Genomic DNA, 18,432 nt, shown 5'->3' on the forward strand with positions numbered 1-18,432 from the left:
TATTCACAAAACCAACTTTCTGTGAAAAAGGCCAACTAGTTTCGACTTTATTTATTTGAAATAAAGTCGGAACTTGTTGGCCTTTTTCACAGAAAGTTGGTTTTGTGAATAAATCCCTGACCTAGAAACCTGTTAAAGATCACCGAGTTACTTACGATGTTACTTGATGTTTCTCACGGTGTGATTTGTAATTAAATAATTATTATACAATTCGAATATTTTCCATGTCTTTTGAGCTCTTCAGTACTGTCCAAACATCCCTTTCCAATAGATTGGGAGACCCTGTACAATGACAATGAGTAAACGCAAAAGTGTCTCTTATCACATTATATAACAGGTGTTTTTTTCGAGGTATATAACTTTAAATTGGCATTACTGTTCAAGATGGCGACCGATTTAACAGCTGTCAAGTGATTTATTCTCAGTTTGGTTTGGCAATTCATCGTAAATAGACTCACGCCTGAACAACGCTTACAAATAGTGCAATTTTATTTCGAAAATAATGGTTCTGTGCGGAATACGTATCGCGCACTACGTCCATTTTATTTTGTTTAGCGATGAAGCGCACTTCTGGTTGAATGGCTACGTCAACAAACAAAACTGCCGCATTTGGAGTGAAGCTAATCCTCAAGTGTATGTCGAAAGACGGTTACATCCAGAAAAACTGACTGTTTGGTACGCTTTATGGGCTGGTGGAATCATTGGTCCGTACTTCTTCAAAAACGATGATGGCCAGAACATTACAGTCAATGGTGATCGGTATAGAGCTATGATGACTAACTTTTTCATTCCTGAATTGAACAACCATGATGTCCAGGAGGTGTGGTTCCAACAAGACGGCGCAACATGTCACACAGTTCGTGCCACAATCGATTTATTGAAAGATACGTCTGGTGACCACCTAATTTCACGTTTTGGACCTATGAATTGGCCTCCAAGATCTTGTGATTTAACACCGCTAGACTACTTTCTGTGGGGCCATGTAAAGTCATTGGTCTATGCGGATAAGCCACAAACCCTTGACCATTTGGAAGACAACATTCGCCGTGTTATTGCCGATATACGGCCACAAATGTTGGAAAAAGTCATCGAAAATTGGACGTCCAGATTGGGCTACATCCGAGCCAGCCGTGGCGGTCTTATGCCAAAAATCATATTTGAAATGTAATGCCACAAGATTATCTTGCGGATAAATAAAATTCATGTCAATCGAATAATCCATCGTTGTTTTATTGCAATTTAAAGTTCTATAGCTCTAAAAAAAACACCCTTTATTAAAAACCAGTCAAAAATTATTAGTGATATTTGTCGCGCAAAGTATTTCATTCAAGATGTTTTCTTACGAGAAATGTTACTTTAAAGAAATGCCATTTTTCAACTTCGTCACCTTGTATCTCGAAAACTAGACATTGGAATGAGTTGGTCATATTCTACAACATACGAAAATTTCAGAAAAATCAACCGGTGAAAATTTTTCCATTAGGTTGCTGCCTATGGTCTTTTCAACTTGATCGAATCTCTTGTCAATGAAATATAAGGTTTTTTTATTTGAAAATTCAGCTTTAAATTTTCATAGTTCTGATTTAGCGATCAAAACATTAAGATTTTATCAAAATTTTGAAATTATCAGGGAAACAAAATATTAAACAGCCATATTCACTGAACCCCTATGTTCGGGGAACAAGCGTTCAAATCAAGATATAAATTTTAGGGCGCTCCTTCCCCAAACAGTTCGCTCGATCTGAAGTTTGAAAAGGAGATAAACAGTTCCTGACTTAATTTCAATGTTTTTTTTTCGTTTAAAAAATATAAATACATAGTTTTAAAATTGCGAATATATTACTATTGCTTTTTTATAAAAATCTTTATGAATTTCCTGCTACATTTATTTTCAAATAGATCAAACTATGTAAATAATATGTTCTTATCGATTTCAGACTTCATATTGATTTCAATGCCATCAGCATTACATTTTTGTTACTTCATCAACTGAATTACTGCAAAACTATTTGAATCATTTTCTTTCATCTGGGAAATTCACCAAAAATTAAATTTTTAAAATCCCCTCTATTCTTGCGTAGATAAATTTAGTCAGATGTGTTTTTTTCTATGCCTCTGGAATTTTCACGTGTTTTGAAATGGAGAGCTACGATCATATTTTATTACACATGTTTCAGTGTTGTTTATTTGGTTGTATCAAAGTTGTTTGAAAATAATATTTCAATAAGCTAAAATGGCATCAGGCAATGTGGTGAGTACAGTCAAAGTGGAGCATGAATTTCGAAATATTTTGTTATTTCATCATAAATTATATTATATTATAAACAAAACTACACAGCCAGCATAGTTTTTATATGATATAAAATTTTTGAATAATTATGGTTGAAAAGTTTTTTAATGAAATTTGATTTTATTATTCAATATATTTCGAGGACGATGAAACGATAAGGGCGGTCTTACAATTTTTCAATACCATTTTCTCTCAGATCTCCACCAGAGATCTTCCGATGCAATGACTAGTGTACATCATAGAGTAATAAACATAGATAGAGGAAGTATAAGCAATTTTTACATGTCCCCAACATGGTTAGATTACGTTGTCGGATTGTGATATATTTTCAAATCTACAATTTTACTGTGTCGTTATGAATGTATATTATATTGAATGAAATATATTTATTTGAGTTATTCCCGATTAAATATGTAAATTTGAATATTTGGAATCCGATATTTTTCCTAATTGTCGAATTTATAATAAGCAGAATATTTATTATTTTCTGTATCTACCTTCTGAAATCCAAGGTTTGGCAACTTTTGCTCTCCTAGTGTCATCGGTTGTTTCACGTCGTTTGGCGCGCTTGAAGTTTGTTTTCTTAATTTCTGGTATATTTTTGTATTTATTTCAATACATTTCGAGTTGATATGAAACGTTGATTCACTATGGGACATAAGAAGTGCGTTCTTTGTGGAGAAACTCACTGATATGTTTTCATTTTCGCGCGCTTCATGTCAAATTTGATAGTTCATGTTGAGGACATAATTTGCTTACTGAAAATGACATATTCTCCCTCTATCTATGTTTATTACTCTGAGGTGAACAGTGCATCCCATTTTGGGTGAGACAGCCAGGTTTCTCGCTCGTTATTTAAGATAGAGCCTTGCGGTTTTCATGTTCCTTTCCTACTTTTTCGTGAAACTCAAGTTGGTCTAATCAGATTTTGCATAACTGTTTCCGTTCAAAAGATACAGGGCGATTTTGGAAATTGATACTTTTCGAACCCCTCCTTTATCTCCGAAGTTATTAGAAATAATGCTGAGGTAAAAACTACGTCTGAATCAGAATTCTGCGTAGAATCCAGTGGCGTACTCAAATTTTTTGTTCGGGTTATGATTTTGAAGATTCAACACAAACCTACATTTTTTAATGGAACACCCTATATATCATTACTTCGTTGAATTCGTTATTTTTTTCCCTTCAAAATAATGTATGATACTATGTAGGTAGGATGTTCAGAAATGTCAAAAAAACACTAAAACATCAAATAATGATGATTTTTTTGTTAATGGGCAATGGATTTCCCATATAAAAAAAGAATCAATTGGATAATTTTCATTTGTGATTTCTATTTATAGTAGAGTAAGCAAACAAAGATAAATAAATAATACAAAAATTCATAAACATTGCATAATATCTTTCAGATTAAACTGTTCAAATTGCTGTCCATTTTCCCTAATACATATAATATACTACAGTAAAAGACACAACAGTCCTGATGAACTTCGTGCATCAACAGAGGAAGTTTTCCAGGATTTACAAAACCGCCCTTTTATAATATTAAATGCACTCAGGCGTATTGAAGAGTTTTGTCAATTATGTATTAGGGTAAAGTGGACAGCAATTTGAATAGTTTAATCTGCAAGATATTATGCAATGTTTATGAATTTTTGTATTATTTATTTGTTGCTATTAGGTAGGTACGTTTTGTTTTTTATGTTAGTGATGAGTGTATTATCTTTGTTTGCTTACTCTTCTATAAATAAAAATCACAAATGAAAATTATCCAAATGATTCTTTTTTTATATGGGAAATTCATGGCCCATTTACAAAAAATCATCATTATTTGATGTTTTAGTGTTTTTTTAACATTTCTGAACATCATACCTACATCATTTTGAAGGGAAAAAAAATAACGAATTCAACGAAGTAATGATATATAGGGTGTTCCATTAAAAAAAATGTAGGTTTGTGTTGAATCCTCAAAACCATAACCCGAACAAAAAATTTGAGTACGCCACTGGATTCTACGCAGAATTCTGATTCAGACGTAGTTTTTACCTCAGCATTATTTCTAATAACTTCGGAGATAAAGGAGGGGTCCGAAAAGTATCAATTTCCAAAATCGCCCTGTAACTCTTGAACGGAAACAGTTGTGCAAAATCTGATTAGACCAACTTGAGTTTCACGAAAAAGTAGGACAGGAACGTGAAAATCGCAAGGCTCTATCTTAAATAACGAGCTGTCTCACCCAAAATGGGATGCACTGTACATGCTTGGATTTTTGAGATCTAGAGAAATTTTACCAGATATTCTAGAAAGGAAGTAAATGCCATAAGGCTGAACAGTACCTTTAATTTCTGTCAGATACTCTGATTTTGCCACTGTTGCCAGATGACTCGGCTATCGTCTCATCACGTCTTTCAACGTCCTCATAAAAAATTCTTTTTATATTAATAGCTACAATGTTTTATGTTCTAATAAAATTATCAGTTCACTCAGCTGCGCCCTTGCCATGCACAAATGAACGAATACGTGAAGAAGCTCATAACCTGCCCCTATTGCCAAGTCTACGTTACACCCCCTTACCGCCAATGCTCAGAGGGACATCTACTCTGTTCCAATCCTGAATGTAGAAAGAGCGACACAATCTGCTTCTGTGGCAGGCCAATAATTGACTTTGAAATCAAACGCATGAAACTAATATACGATATGTTATGTTTCTCCTGCGAATACGAAAAAAACGGATGCAAGGCAGTGATAAGAGGTAAGGATTTGGAGTCTCATCTGCTGAACTGCGAGTACAAAAACAGAACTGAACCGTTATCGCCCAGGAGAAGTTCAGTATAAATTATAATATTCTCTTATAATTCGTTATGAGTAGTAAAAAACGAATTCAAGATCATTACTCATACTCAGTATCCTAAAATGCTCTCAACAACGTAGTGATCTCAAATTTGTTTCTTATCTGCAATTATTGTTTCTTGAAATATTCTTTGTTCTTCAATTTGTATTCAAGTTATTTATTCATTTTTGGTCGATTTTCGATCTGCTCAACATTTCTGTGTTTTCTGATAATGTAAGTATTGTAATATTTATGATAAAAACTTAAAACTTTTTCATGTGTTTGTAGTTATCTCCTTTAACCTTCCAGAAGCGAAAAATAAAATAGAAGGTTGCTCACTTTGTGGACCCGAAAGTATAAAACACACTTTCAATTAGAATATCGCTCAAATCTTATTTCAGTATAATGGTTGAACTTTGTCATTATGTGTGAAACGTTGTTCAAGCACCCAACGGCCAGTTGGCTTCAGTTCTTGTGTCAACTGAACCTTATAAGGATGGAGGTGCAGATCTAGATGTGAAGTACGCCATAGCGTGCCGTAAAGGAGGCCCAAGTGTTCTGCGCGCCGAGGAAAAAATAAATTTGGACTTAGACTCCGTAAGCAGATCCAGTCACTTCGAATTTTTTCACTGTTTTACCAATTGTAAGCTCATATGGACGATTATGTCGACCATAATCAACTACAGTGACTTAATAAACCACAGTGGCGACACGAGTGGTCTCGTTTTTGATTCGCTGAGCCTAAATATGGCGGCTTTTTGTTAACATTCCCCATTTACCTGATTTTTGGGATTTATTTGAAATGTAAGATCCATTTTTAAGTCACTGTAGTAGGTATTCTTCAGTTGAATAGTTTTGTTCTTTATACAAATCTATCAGTGACTTAAAATTAATATTATTGGGCTTGATAGTATTTGATTGTATCTAGACCAATTTATTCAACTGAAGAATACTTTAGTGACTTAATAAAATGGGCCTTACATTTTGAATAAATCCCAAAAATCAGTAAAAGGGAATAGGTAAACAAAAAGCCGTCATATTTAGGCTCAGCGAATCAAAAACGATACCACGCGTGTCGCCACTGTGGTTTATTGAGTCACTGTAGATTCCTAGAAATATAATTTGGTGAATGCGCTACACGTAAGCGCATCCACCTATAAAATGTATGGAATATTTGGTAATGCTTTACGAAAAGAGTTTCTGCTCAGATCAGATTCAAATTTTGATATTGCGAAGAATCTTCGATTTTGCACACCTATACGCCATTAAATGTTTCCTTAAAGAACTTGGAGCTGTTATATCTTGTATTTTGTGAGATTTCGCGAAAAAAGTTCAAAATTTGATATCATGAAAAAATTTTCATACTGAAATAGCTTTTCAGTATGACTGCAGTCGGTTTCGATACCAAATTCGGAATATACCACCTCGAAATCTTTCAAAAGTATTCTAAAATGTTCGAATTCGATTAGTCGATTTTTTTTGGAGGAACCAAGATAGGAATCGATGATTCGGATCTTAGACTTAGTTCAGTTTTTTTAACATAGCTCAAAACTGAAATATTCCCAATTTCACAAGAAAATTATGATTTAATTATGTAGAAACACTTCTCTGCTAAGAATCGATACCTACTTCGGAATCTACGATCTGAAAACCCCTCAAATAACGCGGAAAACATGTTTCTGGCCTAATACAGAACTAGTAACAATCGAATTATGTCAGTTTTTCCTAAAAAAAATCAAAAATTTGAATCAGTGAGCAATTTGGCCATACATAAGCCATCTACCCCCATTATACTGAACTAATTTTTCCCGCGGCCAAATACGTATAGATTCCGGTTCGAGCTACTCTTCCTAGATGACACCAGTGAGTTCTAGAAGAAAATGCAATATGAAAAATTCCACTAAGAGAGTTTATGACCGGATCTGCTTCAAAATTTAATATAAAGAGGAGATCTCTCTGGAACTATAATGAAATGTTTGAATTGAATGGGAAAATTTTTCGAATAGCGAGAGAGAGAAACTAAATTTATTGAACATGTTAATCAAATGGCTATCGACCGCAGTCTTCCAGCCAATTTTTCGAATATTTTTTCGCAAAAATAAATTTTTTATTCAGATTGACTTCAAAATTTGATGTTATGAAGAATTTTGTATGCTGAATTCCTATTCGCAATCAGTTCCTCCCTAGAATACCCCAAAATTGAGTTATTTCGAGTTTTGTAAGAGAATTTAAAGTGGGTTTGGTCTGCCCTCTGGTGGCATAAATCTGAAACTTGTGAATGGGAAAAAAAGCCCCCCAACTGAAAACTGTGCTTTTATGGTGTAGAAAAATTTTTCTGGTAAGAATGGATGCCTAATTCGGATTCTACGACCCCGGAACCCTCTAAAACTATCATAAAATGTTTGAATTCGATCGGTCGATTTTTTCGGAAAAACCAAGACTATAACCTTGGACATTGTTTAAACAATGCCTTGGATATTTTTTCGCCAAAAAAAGTTTTTGATTCAAATCGACTCTAAAATTTGATATTTCGAAGAATTTTTTCTGCTGAATCCGTTTTTGCAATCAGTTCCTCTCTAGGAGTCACCAAAATTGAGTTATTCCGAATTTTGTGGGAAAATTTAAAGGGAGTATGGTCTGCCCTCTGGTGGCATAAACATGAGGCTTGTAAAATGAGTATGCCTGCCCCACAACTGAGACTTTCCAGTTGTTTAAAACTGTGCTTTCAAGGTGTAGAAAAAATTTCCTGATAGGAATCAATGACAAATTTGGAATCTACGACCTTGAAACCCCCCAAAACTATCATAATATAACCTTGGATATTTTTTCGCCAAAAAAAATTTTTGTTTCAGATCGACTTCAAAATTTGATGTTATGAAGAATTTTTCATGCTGAATTCGTATTTGCAATCAGTTCCTCCCTAGAAGCCCCCAAAACTGAGTTATCTCGATTTTTGTGGGAGGAATTTTAGAGAAATTTTTTTTCTTCGAATAACCTTCAAAATTTGATATCTTGAAGAATTTTCCATGCTGAATTCGAACCTGTTGCTTGTTTCTTCCAAGCACATACAAAAACTAGGATATTTCGAATTTGTGAAAATGGTGCATTCAATGGATAGAGTAATTTTTTTGGTGAGAATCGATGCCTAATTTGGAATCTAGAAGAAGCATTTGATTAAGCCTAATAGAAATCTGCAATAAGTTTGCTTCTAAAAAGCCCCAATTTCGAGATAATTCCAATTTTGGGGAATCATTTTCAAGGTAGTTTGTTCTGCCCTCTGGTGGATAAAATCTGAGGCTTGTGAATATGTATGCTCTAATTTATAGTGTTTTTAGTCATAACAACTTTCAATATCGTGATAAAATCTTCATGGTAACTATATAGGGTATTTGAGCTTCTGAAAATGTTTTCAAATACGAGATATTTCGAATTTTGTGGTTGAATTTTCAGCTCTTTTCCAATGGAATTTGATCCTTTTGGTCTCGAAAATATAAATTATCATTTTTAATAAATTCATGCAATCAGATCTAACGCAAAAGTTATGGCACAACAATTATATCAGTTTTAATTGAAAATTCCAAAAATTCAATTTCGTAGTGAATTTGCTTGCTAGCCATCTATACACAATTTACTGAACTTATTTTTGGACTAACCGATCCAGTTTAGAATCCTGTAATATAGGCGGCACTACTAAAGTTTGGTTTGAGCTACTCATCTTAGATGTCACCATATAATTCAATCAATTTCATAGAATAAAGTTATTATATGCCTATAATCGAATTCAAATATGTTTGAACCAATTAACTTGACAACCATATAAATCATAGCTTGCGTTTGCTAATTCAAAGTATGGTTCGGTTCCTCCTTCAGTTTGATTCGAATAAAAAATTTTATATTTTAAATCCCGAAATATGCACGTGGAGCCTACAACAAGTATTACAGTAGAACGTTAAGTATATCAAACCAGCCAGAAGAGTTGTTCCTGCATTGACAATACATCTCTGCTACTCAGATATTGAATTCAACATCTCAACTCATGGAATATCATGAAAAATTATTTATTTTAGAGATTTGTTTTAAATGATTGTAACTTTATAGTAGGTGCTGAAATATTTTCAATTTACATTTTTAGATGTGTGGAGACGTCACAAAATTCGAATATAAATCGATAATACACAAATGATAGTATTTTCGAAATTTTATAATATAGAATTATTGACAGTTTTAGCTCTAAAGGCTTTTTTGTACTAGAATATTAATTGAATGAATTTCAGGAGTAAATTACATCATTGGTGGATGAATTAATAACATTACCTGCCTTCGTGGAGCTGTCAATTGGTCATAAACTTGAGCCTATAGATGAATTATTTACATAGATGACACTTATGGAAATCACTTTTTTTGTAAAATATTGTCACCCTTAATGAAATGGTAATTATATACTTTTAATTGATTACATATTCGTACTAAAAAATCTGCTTAGCTTAAAAGATTCAGTGCAGTTTGAAGTCTGCACAGCAATGTTTTTCAAAAGCCAGAAATGTAGCACACACAGGTGTCCTAACCTAGGTGCATGAGAAAAGTACATGTGAACCGATGTATTGTGATGAAATGTAAACTTCTTTTGGTATTTTTCAAGTAATTAATAAATTCTATTCTAATAATAATAATAATTAAATAATCCAATGGAAATTATGTTGTTTTATTATATTTTTATATCATTAGGCGGAAATTTCTCAAAGACAAGCTCTCTTGAGCTTTTTAAGTTTCTCTATGTTTATTTCTCCGGGTTCTCTGTCTTCATCAATGTATTGAGATTTTTCCAAAGATGAATAAACATTTATAATGATTTTCCGTCAAGTAAGGACCGAATCCATTTTGTATGTTAGCTTTGTTATGAAATTGCACTTTCACATAAATTTAAAAAAATTTATTGAAAATCCAAAAAAATTCAATAATACATATTCAATTCGATAAACTCAGGTCCAATCTACTCAAATAAAATAATCAGACGATTATATTTCACAAAGATTGTTCGAATTTCAACTTTCAAATTTATTTCAAAAGTGGTAAAAGGAAAATTGACTTTCGAGGGCCTGAATAAGGCTCATAATCAAAAAATAATAAGGATGAAACATTTATAGGAAGACCTAAAAAAAACTATCAATTCTACAGTAATTATCAATTATGATAATCCAAATATAATACAAAAAAATTATTCAATCGTAAAGAATAATGAATTTAAAATAAAAATTTCGTCATAAAATTATACACTAGTCAGATTAACTTCTGCTGCTTCTGCTTTAGCAGGCTCCTCGGTAGAAGGAGGTGGAGTATATATGTGAGGTGGATAATATATACCCAAAACTTCATTACAAATTGCAAATGCCACCGCTCGTTTGGCCACTTTCTTGGACACGCCTGCAAAAAAATTCAAACATCATACTATTACAGTAAAACCTCGATTATCCGTTCTCCTATTATCCGTTTTACTCTGTAATCCGTGCTCGTCGACATTTTCACTCATCCGTTTCCACGAGCAGACATCCACTCGATTATCCGGGATTCAATTCATTACGCATGCGCCATAGTAATAATTTGGTATATTCGAAAATGTTTTAGTCGATGATGTTGAGGAATGGCTAAATTCGGATTTGAATGAACCCGGTTATCAGATACTGGATGATTCAGAAATCGCATCAAAATTTTCCCAACCTAACCACTGTATGGATACAGACGATTAAAGTGTTGAAGAATTTTCCACGCAGGAAATAGTTATTCATAATACAAGTGCAGAAGGCATTGATATTGTTCCAAGAGTTCAAAATTCAAAAACGAGCCACGAAGTGGCGAGTTTTTGAATGGACGAGTGGTAGAATGAGCCTTCTGTACGAGTATTATACATTATTTTTTCTAATTCATTGCATTCTTATTGAAATTAATGAAATATTTCCATAAATATCTTTTAGTGATTTTTGCATTGAAAAATGTTGGTTGGGTGACCTGATTTCTTTAAGGCAAATTGATGAATCGATAGATAAAGCCGTGGCGGAAAGTTCGGAGTACCAACATATAATAATAAAATATAACCATGAAAACTGTGCGTTTCAGATATATTCCCGCACGATTTTCTTCTACAAGATGTAGAAGAATGAACGAAATAACCACAGAATTAGAGAAATACTGTTTCGGCCGAAGACGCGTTGACATTTGCAAATGGTCTGATGTACTATTTAGAACAGGAAAATGATACGGATTATATTGATGTCCTCCACTTGAGGAAAATTCGGGTTCACATTTGTCTCAAGATGAATAATAAAAAGAGACAGACAAAAATTACATACTTTTTCAACTAAAATATCATATATACATTCGATGTATTATAGGTACCAATGCAATGATTTGTTTTTCATTTGTATATTTTTATATGATATTATGATTCTATTGATTTTATTGCTTAATAAATAATTGTACCCCATACATTTCTCTAATTTTCATAGTTGTGCGTATTTTGAGGAATTTCGATTGTCCGTGTTTTTCGATTATCCGGGAACCGTTTCCCCTCCATTAGGCCGGATGATCGAGGTTCTACTGTATAAACCATTACCAAAATATCAAGACATACGAAACTAGCCTAAGAAAATTCAGAATAATAAAAATAAAACGAAATAAAAAATCACGGATCCAATCAAAGGGAAATAAACTTTCGGAGAATTTGCTCGAATTTTTTATACAGGGTGTTTCATTGGGAAACGGAAATACTTCACAGGTGCATAGGTGGCACCAAGGCGGTTTTGGAGATACCCCATTTATTGGGTCTTACTGTCTTCGTAGCCCAGATACAGGGTGTTTTATGAATTTTGCCCGTTTCTTTCTGAGGCCATATCAAACGAACCATCCGGTATATTTTTTTCATATTTGGCAAATATGTTCCTTATTGAGAACCCAAAAGTATCATGCAATAACCGCCTTGAAAATCCAGGTCCGGGTTTAAAAAAAAAATTATGAATCGTTTGAATCCTCAAAACAGCACCCTGTACATCGGAATTTTGAAAATCTGTTTCAATATTCGGAAACACCACTAAAACCTAAACTGAAACGTGTACTTCAAATTTTCGCGCTGACAGTTTTACTTCACAAATTTTCAACGTAAAAGTGAAGTTTTTGAGAACTTGGATAACTGAAAGTGGTTTGAAGTGACTTTAAACAATGAATTATCAAAAATATTGAATCCATAATTATTTCAACATTACTTTGTAATTCATTTTCACATTGATTTTACTTTTTATAGCTGTATAGCATTTCAGTTTTTATTTTTGAGTTACTCTATCGTCCTTTCTCATTACTGCACAAATTTTCAACATAAACGTGAAGTTTTTAAGAATTTGGTTTGCTGGAAGTGGTTTAAATTATCTTTCAGTGATGAATCTATAAGCATAGTATAAGGAAAGGATAGTAAGCCAGTGTAGTGCTTTTTTCGATTTTGTTGATGTTGAGCGCCATCTAGTTGTACTCACGTTTTACTCGAATTTTACTGTCGAAAATTGGTCCGTAAAGTGGAGCCCTCTGAAAAAATCGGTGTTATTTTGAAGAACTAAAATATTTGAAATAGAGTGGTCAGAAGATTTCTATATTTTGATATTTTTTCTGCTCTGTAATAAGCATGTACGCCAGTGGCGTGTATTTGTGATAACTTAATAATAACATAAAAATTGTTGGCAATGTCATGCGACCCCTTTTCAACCACGCCACTGAATGAATTATCGTATTATTTCTGCGCCATCTAAGCTCATGATTCAGCGCTATCTATTATCGAGTTACTTCTCCAAATCCAACTACAGTAGCGACCCCTGGTGACTATTTCCTTGCCGTCAAACGGCGGTTGGCTTACTATCCTTCCCTTATACTATGACAGAAGATATACAGGGCGATTTTCGAAAAATTGAACAGTGGGAATTTCCCTTCGATGATGAAATTATTCAACTCACCACTTCCGGTGAAGGTTTTTCCATCGACGATAGCCCTGAAATTGAAGGTGTTGGTAGAGCCAACGGAGGTCCTAGGCATCTCCTCGAAATTGACCCGGGGCAACATTTGGTTGATCAGCATCAGGGGATTTACCAGTTCCGCGCTGAACTTCTTCACGGGCTTTTTATCCACTTTGTTCTCCTCTTTCACCATCTCCAGATCCTCGCCCCAGGAGTCCAGGAGCTTGTAGATCGCGAAGGAGGCGAGCTGTTGCCAGGCCAAAGGAGTATCGACGAGTTGTTCCGTCGTGGCGCTGGTGTCCATGCTTTCTTCGACTTCCGCTGGAGGGTTGGCTGCAGAAGATGGCTCTCCGGTAACGGTCTGGATGAGTTTTTTGTGTTTGACGAGGAACCTCAGAGCCTTCTCCGCAGCCTCGTTCTTCGCACTGGATTTGCTCAACCCTGGAAAGATGAAAGGTGTTGTGATTTTCGAATTTGGATACAGGGTGTTCCAAAATGCGAGGTACAAACGGAAATGACAGATTCCGTTTGAAGAAAAAAAGTCCTATAAACATGAACCCGCAAACGCTTTGTTACTGTGTTAAGTTTTGATTCTTTTTCCAAGTTTTTTTCTCATAGAACACTCCCTCCACAAGATATTTAACTTAAATTTGGCATAGATATTCCAATTTAGTTTAGTTGTCATCATGTGATATGCTAATTTTGAAAGCAAATCTACATGGTCCTATTTTTTCTGATACCGATTTCGGGAAAAACTTTGAAACACTTCTCTAGTAATCCTCAAGTAAAACCAAATTATTATAAAGATACTGTTGGTAAGCTGTAATGAATAAATTAATTAAAAGTTTCAACACTTATTAACTGAATCTGGAGCAAAGATTAATAAAGATACGATGAAAAAGTGGAAGTACAAGAAACGCCCAGTATCTCAAAATAAAGACTTTACTCCATGATTATACCACTTTTTTTTTAAATTATCCAAGGAATCTCTCATTTTCCTTTTTCAGATAATAAATAAATCCGTGACAAAACTCAGCAAATATCTATGTTTTATAGGTTCAATGTAACAGGTGTTTTTTTTCGAGGTATATAACTTTACGTTGGCATTACTGTTCAAGATGGCGACCGATTTAACAGCTGTCAAGTGATTTATTCTCAGTTTGGTTTGGCAATTCATCAAGAATAGACTCACGCCTGAACAACGCTTGCAAATAGTGCAATTTTATTTCGAAAATAATGGTTCTGTGCGGAATACGTATCGCGCACTGAGTCCATTTTATTTTGTTTAGCGATGAAGCGCACTTCTGATTGAATGGCTACGTCAACAAACAAAACTGCCGCATTTGGAGTGAAGCTAATCCTCAAATGTATGTCGAAACACCGTTACATCCAGAAAAACTGAATGTTTGGTGCGCTTTATGGGCTGGTGGAATCATTGGTCCGTACTTCTTCAAAAACGATGATGGCCAGAATGTTACAGTCAATGGTGATCGGTATAGAGCCCTGATTACTAACTTTTTCATTCCTGAATTGAACAACCATGATGTCCAGGAGCTGTGGTTTCAACAAGACGGCGCAACATGTTACACAGCTCGTGCCACAATCGATTTATTGAAAGACACGTTTGGTGACCGCCTAATTTCACGTTTTGGACCTGTGAATTGGCCTCCAAGATCTTGTGATTTAACACCGCTAGGCTACTTTCTGTGGGGCTATGTAAAGTCATTGGTCTATGCGGATAAGCCACAAACCCTTGACCATTTGGAAGGCAACATTCGCCGTGTTATTACCGATATACGGCCACAAATGTTGGAAAAAGTCATCGAAAATTGGACGTCCAGATTGGACTACATCCGAACCAGCCGTGGCGGTCATATGCCAGAAATCATATTTAAAATGTAATGCCACAAGATTATCTTGCGAATAAATGAAATTCATGTCAATCGAATAATCCATCGTTGTTTTATTGCAATTTAAAGTTCTATAGCTCTAAAAAAACACCCTGACTTTGGTAACAGTCTAGGTATTTTTTGCTGAAAAAGGAACTAACATTCAACAACTCAGATACTTCAAAGCAACTAAGTTACCATAAAGTTACTAATATACTTTTTTCCGACAGCTCCGATTTAATAAAACTTGTAAGACTCACCATGACCTTCGTGAGTGGTATCGTCAACTACCAAAGTGGCTTTGAACATGTATCCTTTAGGTCCAGTTTTCGTCTGAGATCTTTCAACGTTATATGTAACATTTTTACCAACTTCATTCAATATCACCATTGCGCTCTTAGGTTGCAACAGTTTACTCAACCTTTGGTTTCTACGGCGTTGAATTTCATATTTCGACAGTTTTCCTTGAAAAAAAAAAAAATTATATGCTTAATAAATAAAAATAAACTAATAACATTACTAATAACTTACTATTTCTTTGTGGAAAACGCCTTCTGAAGGGCCTGCCCTCTGTACCTTGTCCTGAGATCGTAGGAGGTTGTGGAGCTTCCAAATCAGCATTATCTCCCTCATTGTCAACTTCCATCCCTTCAGCATCTGCATCTGTCTGCAACTGCTCTTCTTGTTGTGGCTGTTTCTGCGAGTCGAGTTCTTTCTTGTTTAGCATTTCCTGTTCCTTCAATTCGTTCAAAGCCAATTCTTTTTGCCTCTGCAGCTCAGCATCTTTCTGCTTCTGTAGTTCTAGAGCTTTCTGCTTCTCCAATTCCAATTCTTTCTGTTTCTGAAGCTCCAACTCTTTCTGCTTTAGTAGTTCCAATTCTTTTTGCTTCTGCAGTTCCAGTTCTTTCTGTTTCTGAAGTTCCAGTTCCTTCTGTTTCTGCAGTTCCGACTCCTTTTGTTTCTGAAGTTCTAGTTCTTTTTGTTTCTGTAGTTCCAGTTCCTTTTTCTTCTTCAACTCTTCTTCCTGTTGTTTTTGATTAGCTTGTTGCTTCTGCTGGAGTGTTTGATTTTTTTGTTGAACCTGTTTTTGTTGTTGAGACTGCTGTTGCTTTTTCTGGACCAGCATTTGTTGTTGCTTGGCCATTTGTTGTTGAGCATTTGGTGTCCTTGGCTAGAAATTTCGAATAAATAGATGAGGCGATTTAAAATACAAGCTATTATCTCGCAAACCAACAAACAAAATAAAAATTAAGCACATTATCAAAACAAATTGTCTGTATGAAATAGCATTTCGACATACACTGGGATTGATGATTTAAAAAAAAAATTATACAAACCTGTCTAGGACCTTGTTGTGAAAAGTAGCTGTAGCTTTCCTGTTGATTTCCATAATTCTGGGATGGTAGCTATACGAGCAGGATTTAAGTTAATAAAAACCCTAGGAGGCTGTGAGTACCGGTATAGGTATAACGGTATGTATTTAACCATGACGGGCAGCCGTTCGATATAAAGCTGTTTGATTTAATAACAAATAAACACCTCCATTTCGATTATAGTACATATTTTCCCCAAAAATCACAGCATTGAAATTGAATTATCTCAAGATTTTTGCTCATCGGTTTTTGAATTTGAAGAGCAAAATTCCAAAAGCGTGCACTCAAGATAAATAACATTGTGATCAGGTTTTATTAACAGCTGCCCAGCCATGAGATTAAAGACAACATTAACAAAGCTACCTTGACCACCAAAATGTTTTCCATTGACAGAGAAATAGTTGGAAGTAAAAACAAGATAAAAGAAAAAGTGTAAGAACAATCTGAACAGAAAAAAAAATTAGTAATAAACAAATTCACAAATAGAAACTGAAATTCCTTAAAATTTTTATGTGAATTATAAACCTACTGGGGGTTTTGATGGTATACAATCATAGGATTAAATGAAGCATTTGGGTACAAAAAAATTAAACCGAAGTAAGTTATTGGAAAACATTTTGCAATGATTACTGGATTATTTCGACAAGAATTTTATGACCACAGTGTCCCAGAGGAGCTCTATTAGACATAATAATTTAAAATACTTGAAATATTTCAGAAATAAGTGAAATTTTTCAATTTTCTAGGAACTGAATACTGAGGTTCAAGAAAAAATTGAGGGAGAAATAAACACAGTCAAGATAGATTGAATACTCACTTAGAATAGTATTTCAAAGTCATTTCAAATGTTTTTTTTTCATTATCAATCTGCCAAAGATAACTGATAATCATTTTAGCTCTGTAGATTGATATTTTAATGGAAATGACAATTTTTCACTATGCTAAGTGTTTTAAAACCTAAAAAGTCCCATAATCAGTACCACTACCCAGGCTCTGCATAGCATCACCCAGTTTGAGGTAACCATCAACCTCTTTCTAAGTAACCTAGACAAACATAAACAATTAGTTTATGAAATGCATAATAATCCATTTACCTGTCATTGAATCAATAAAAAAAATACCCATTTCAAATTCTATATAAAAAAACAGAAATAAACCAACTCAAGCTCTACATAAAATATGAAATGCTTTCATTAGAATACATATCAACTACTTTTGAAATATTGTACCTAGGTCTATTATGTGACAATTGTGTATAAATAAATTTAAAAAATCACAGCTCCCCACAAAAATCTCATTTAAAATGTTTCAATAATAAAATTATTCATACACAAAGGTCATAAACCTCTCTGGTATATTAATTCATCATGAGCCACTTACGTTCTGATTAAAATGATTAGGACCTCCAGATCGTCTTTGGCCAACTTGAGATGCTGAGATCCCCTTATTGAAATTGCCACCCCCTAAAAAAAAATCATGAAAATAAGAATCAGATCAAATAATTAAAAGGTGTTATGGTATCAATTTGATCTGGTGTAAGTTATATTACCAATTTACTGAACATCATAATAGTACTCTATATTAGACAATGAAGTATATATTCAAGATATGTACATGTATCTGATTTTTGAGAAAAATCAATATCTCAAAATGCATATTTGGGACCTACCTCGTCTGGTGTTATAAGACATTTTTGTGATTAAAAATTTGTGATCTCAATTAAAACTTATTCGAATATTCCTTATTGGAATTCAAATGATGCTTAGTAAGGCTAGGGTCCTAGAAGACAAGTTAATTAAGGTGCAAATCAATAAGCTGATTCCCGAACCAACAAAATGCAAATTTATTACTTGTCAATTGTCATTTGTCACAAGGGCGTCGTTCTAATTGTTGTCAGTTGTCACAGTGTATTCAGAATTCTTTCTCACATCTTTTTATAATGTACTTGACAACTTATAACTATCTATACATCGAACAAATTAACTCAAATCTATCATATAATACATGTTCGTAATTCGTATAATAGAAATATCAATTAACAGAGTTTTCAACATTGTTGAAA

General features: G+C 34.0%; 2 protein-coding genes across 3 annotated transcripts; one reads left to right on the forward strand and one right to left on the reverse strand.

Moving 5' to 3' along the window:
* Positions 1–2,096: 2,096 nt before the first annotated feature.
* Positions 2,097–5,393, forward strand: LOC123687122 (E3 ubiquitin-protein ligase Siah1-like). The gene is made up of 2 exons (XM_045627018.1): positions 2,097–2,251; positions 4,769–5,393. The coding sequence occupies exons 1-2, from the start codon at positions 2,234–2,236 to the stop codon at positions 5,123–5,125; spliced, it is 375 nt and encodes a 124-aa protein (XP_045482974.1). The 5' UTR covers positions 2,097–2,233; the 3' UTR covers positions 5,126–5,393.
* A 4,642-nt stretch (positions 5,394–10,035) lies between these two features.
* LOC123687138 (calponin homology domain-containing protein DDB_G0272472-like) lies at positions 10,036–18,227 on the reverse strand. 2 transcript variants are annotated; one of them, XM_045627019.1, is made up of 7 exons: positions 18,040–18,226; positions 17,751–17,833; positions 16,335–16,403; positions 15,529–16,168; positions 15,258–15,461; positions 13,109–13,549; positions 10,036–10,541 (listed from the first exon to the last, which is right to left on the reverse strand). In XM_045627019.1, the coding sequence occupies exons 1-7, from the start codon at positions 18,059–18,061 to the stop codon at positions 10,387–10,389; spliced, it is 1,614 nt and encodes a 537-aa protein (XP_045482975.1). In that variant the 5' UTR covers positions 18,062–18,226; the 3' UTR covers positions 10,036–10,386. The 2 variants fall into 2 exon arrangements, with proteins under 2 accessions (XP_045482975.1, XP_045482976.1); XM_045627020.1 differs by lacking the exon at positions 16,335–16,403 and having other exon boundaries at positions 18,040–18,227.
* Positions 18,228–18,432: the final 205 nt, after the last annotated feature.

Source organism: Harmonia axyridis, chromosome 1 (assembly GCF_914767665.1).
Source record: "Harmonia axyridis chromosome 1, icHarAxyr1.1, whole genome shotgun sequence".
Classification (NCBI taxonomy): domain Eukaryota; kingdom Metazoa; phylum Arthropoda; class Insecta; order Coleoptera; family Coccinellidae; genus Harmonia; species Harmonia axyridis.

Coding starts and splice junctions, on each gene's coding strand:
- LOC123687138 (XM_045627019.1), bottom strand. CDS start 18,061: ATGTCTTATAACACCAGACGAG. Junction 16,404..17,750: donor CTAATCATTTTAATCAGAAC/GTAAGTGGCTCA, acceptor CTGCTCGTATAG/CTACCATCCCAGAATTATGG. Junction 13,550..15,257: donor TACCACTCACGAAGGTCATG/GTGAGTCTTACA, acceptor TCATCTTTCCAG/GGTTGAGCAAATCCAGTGCG.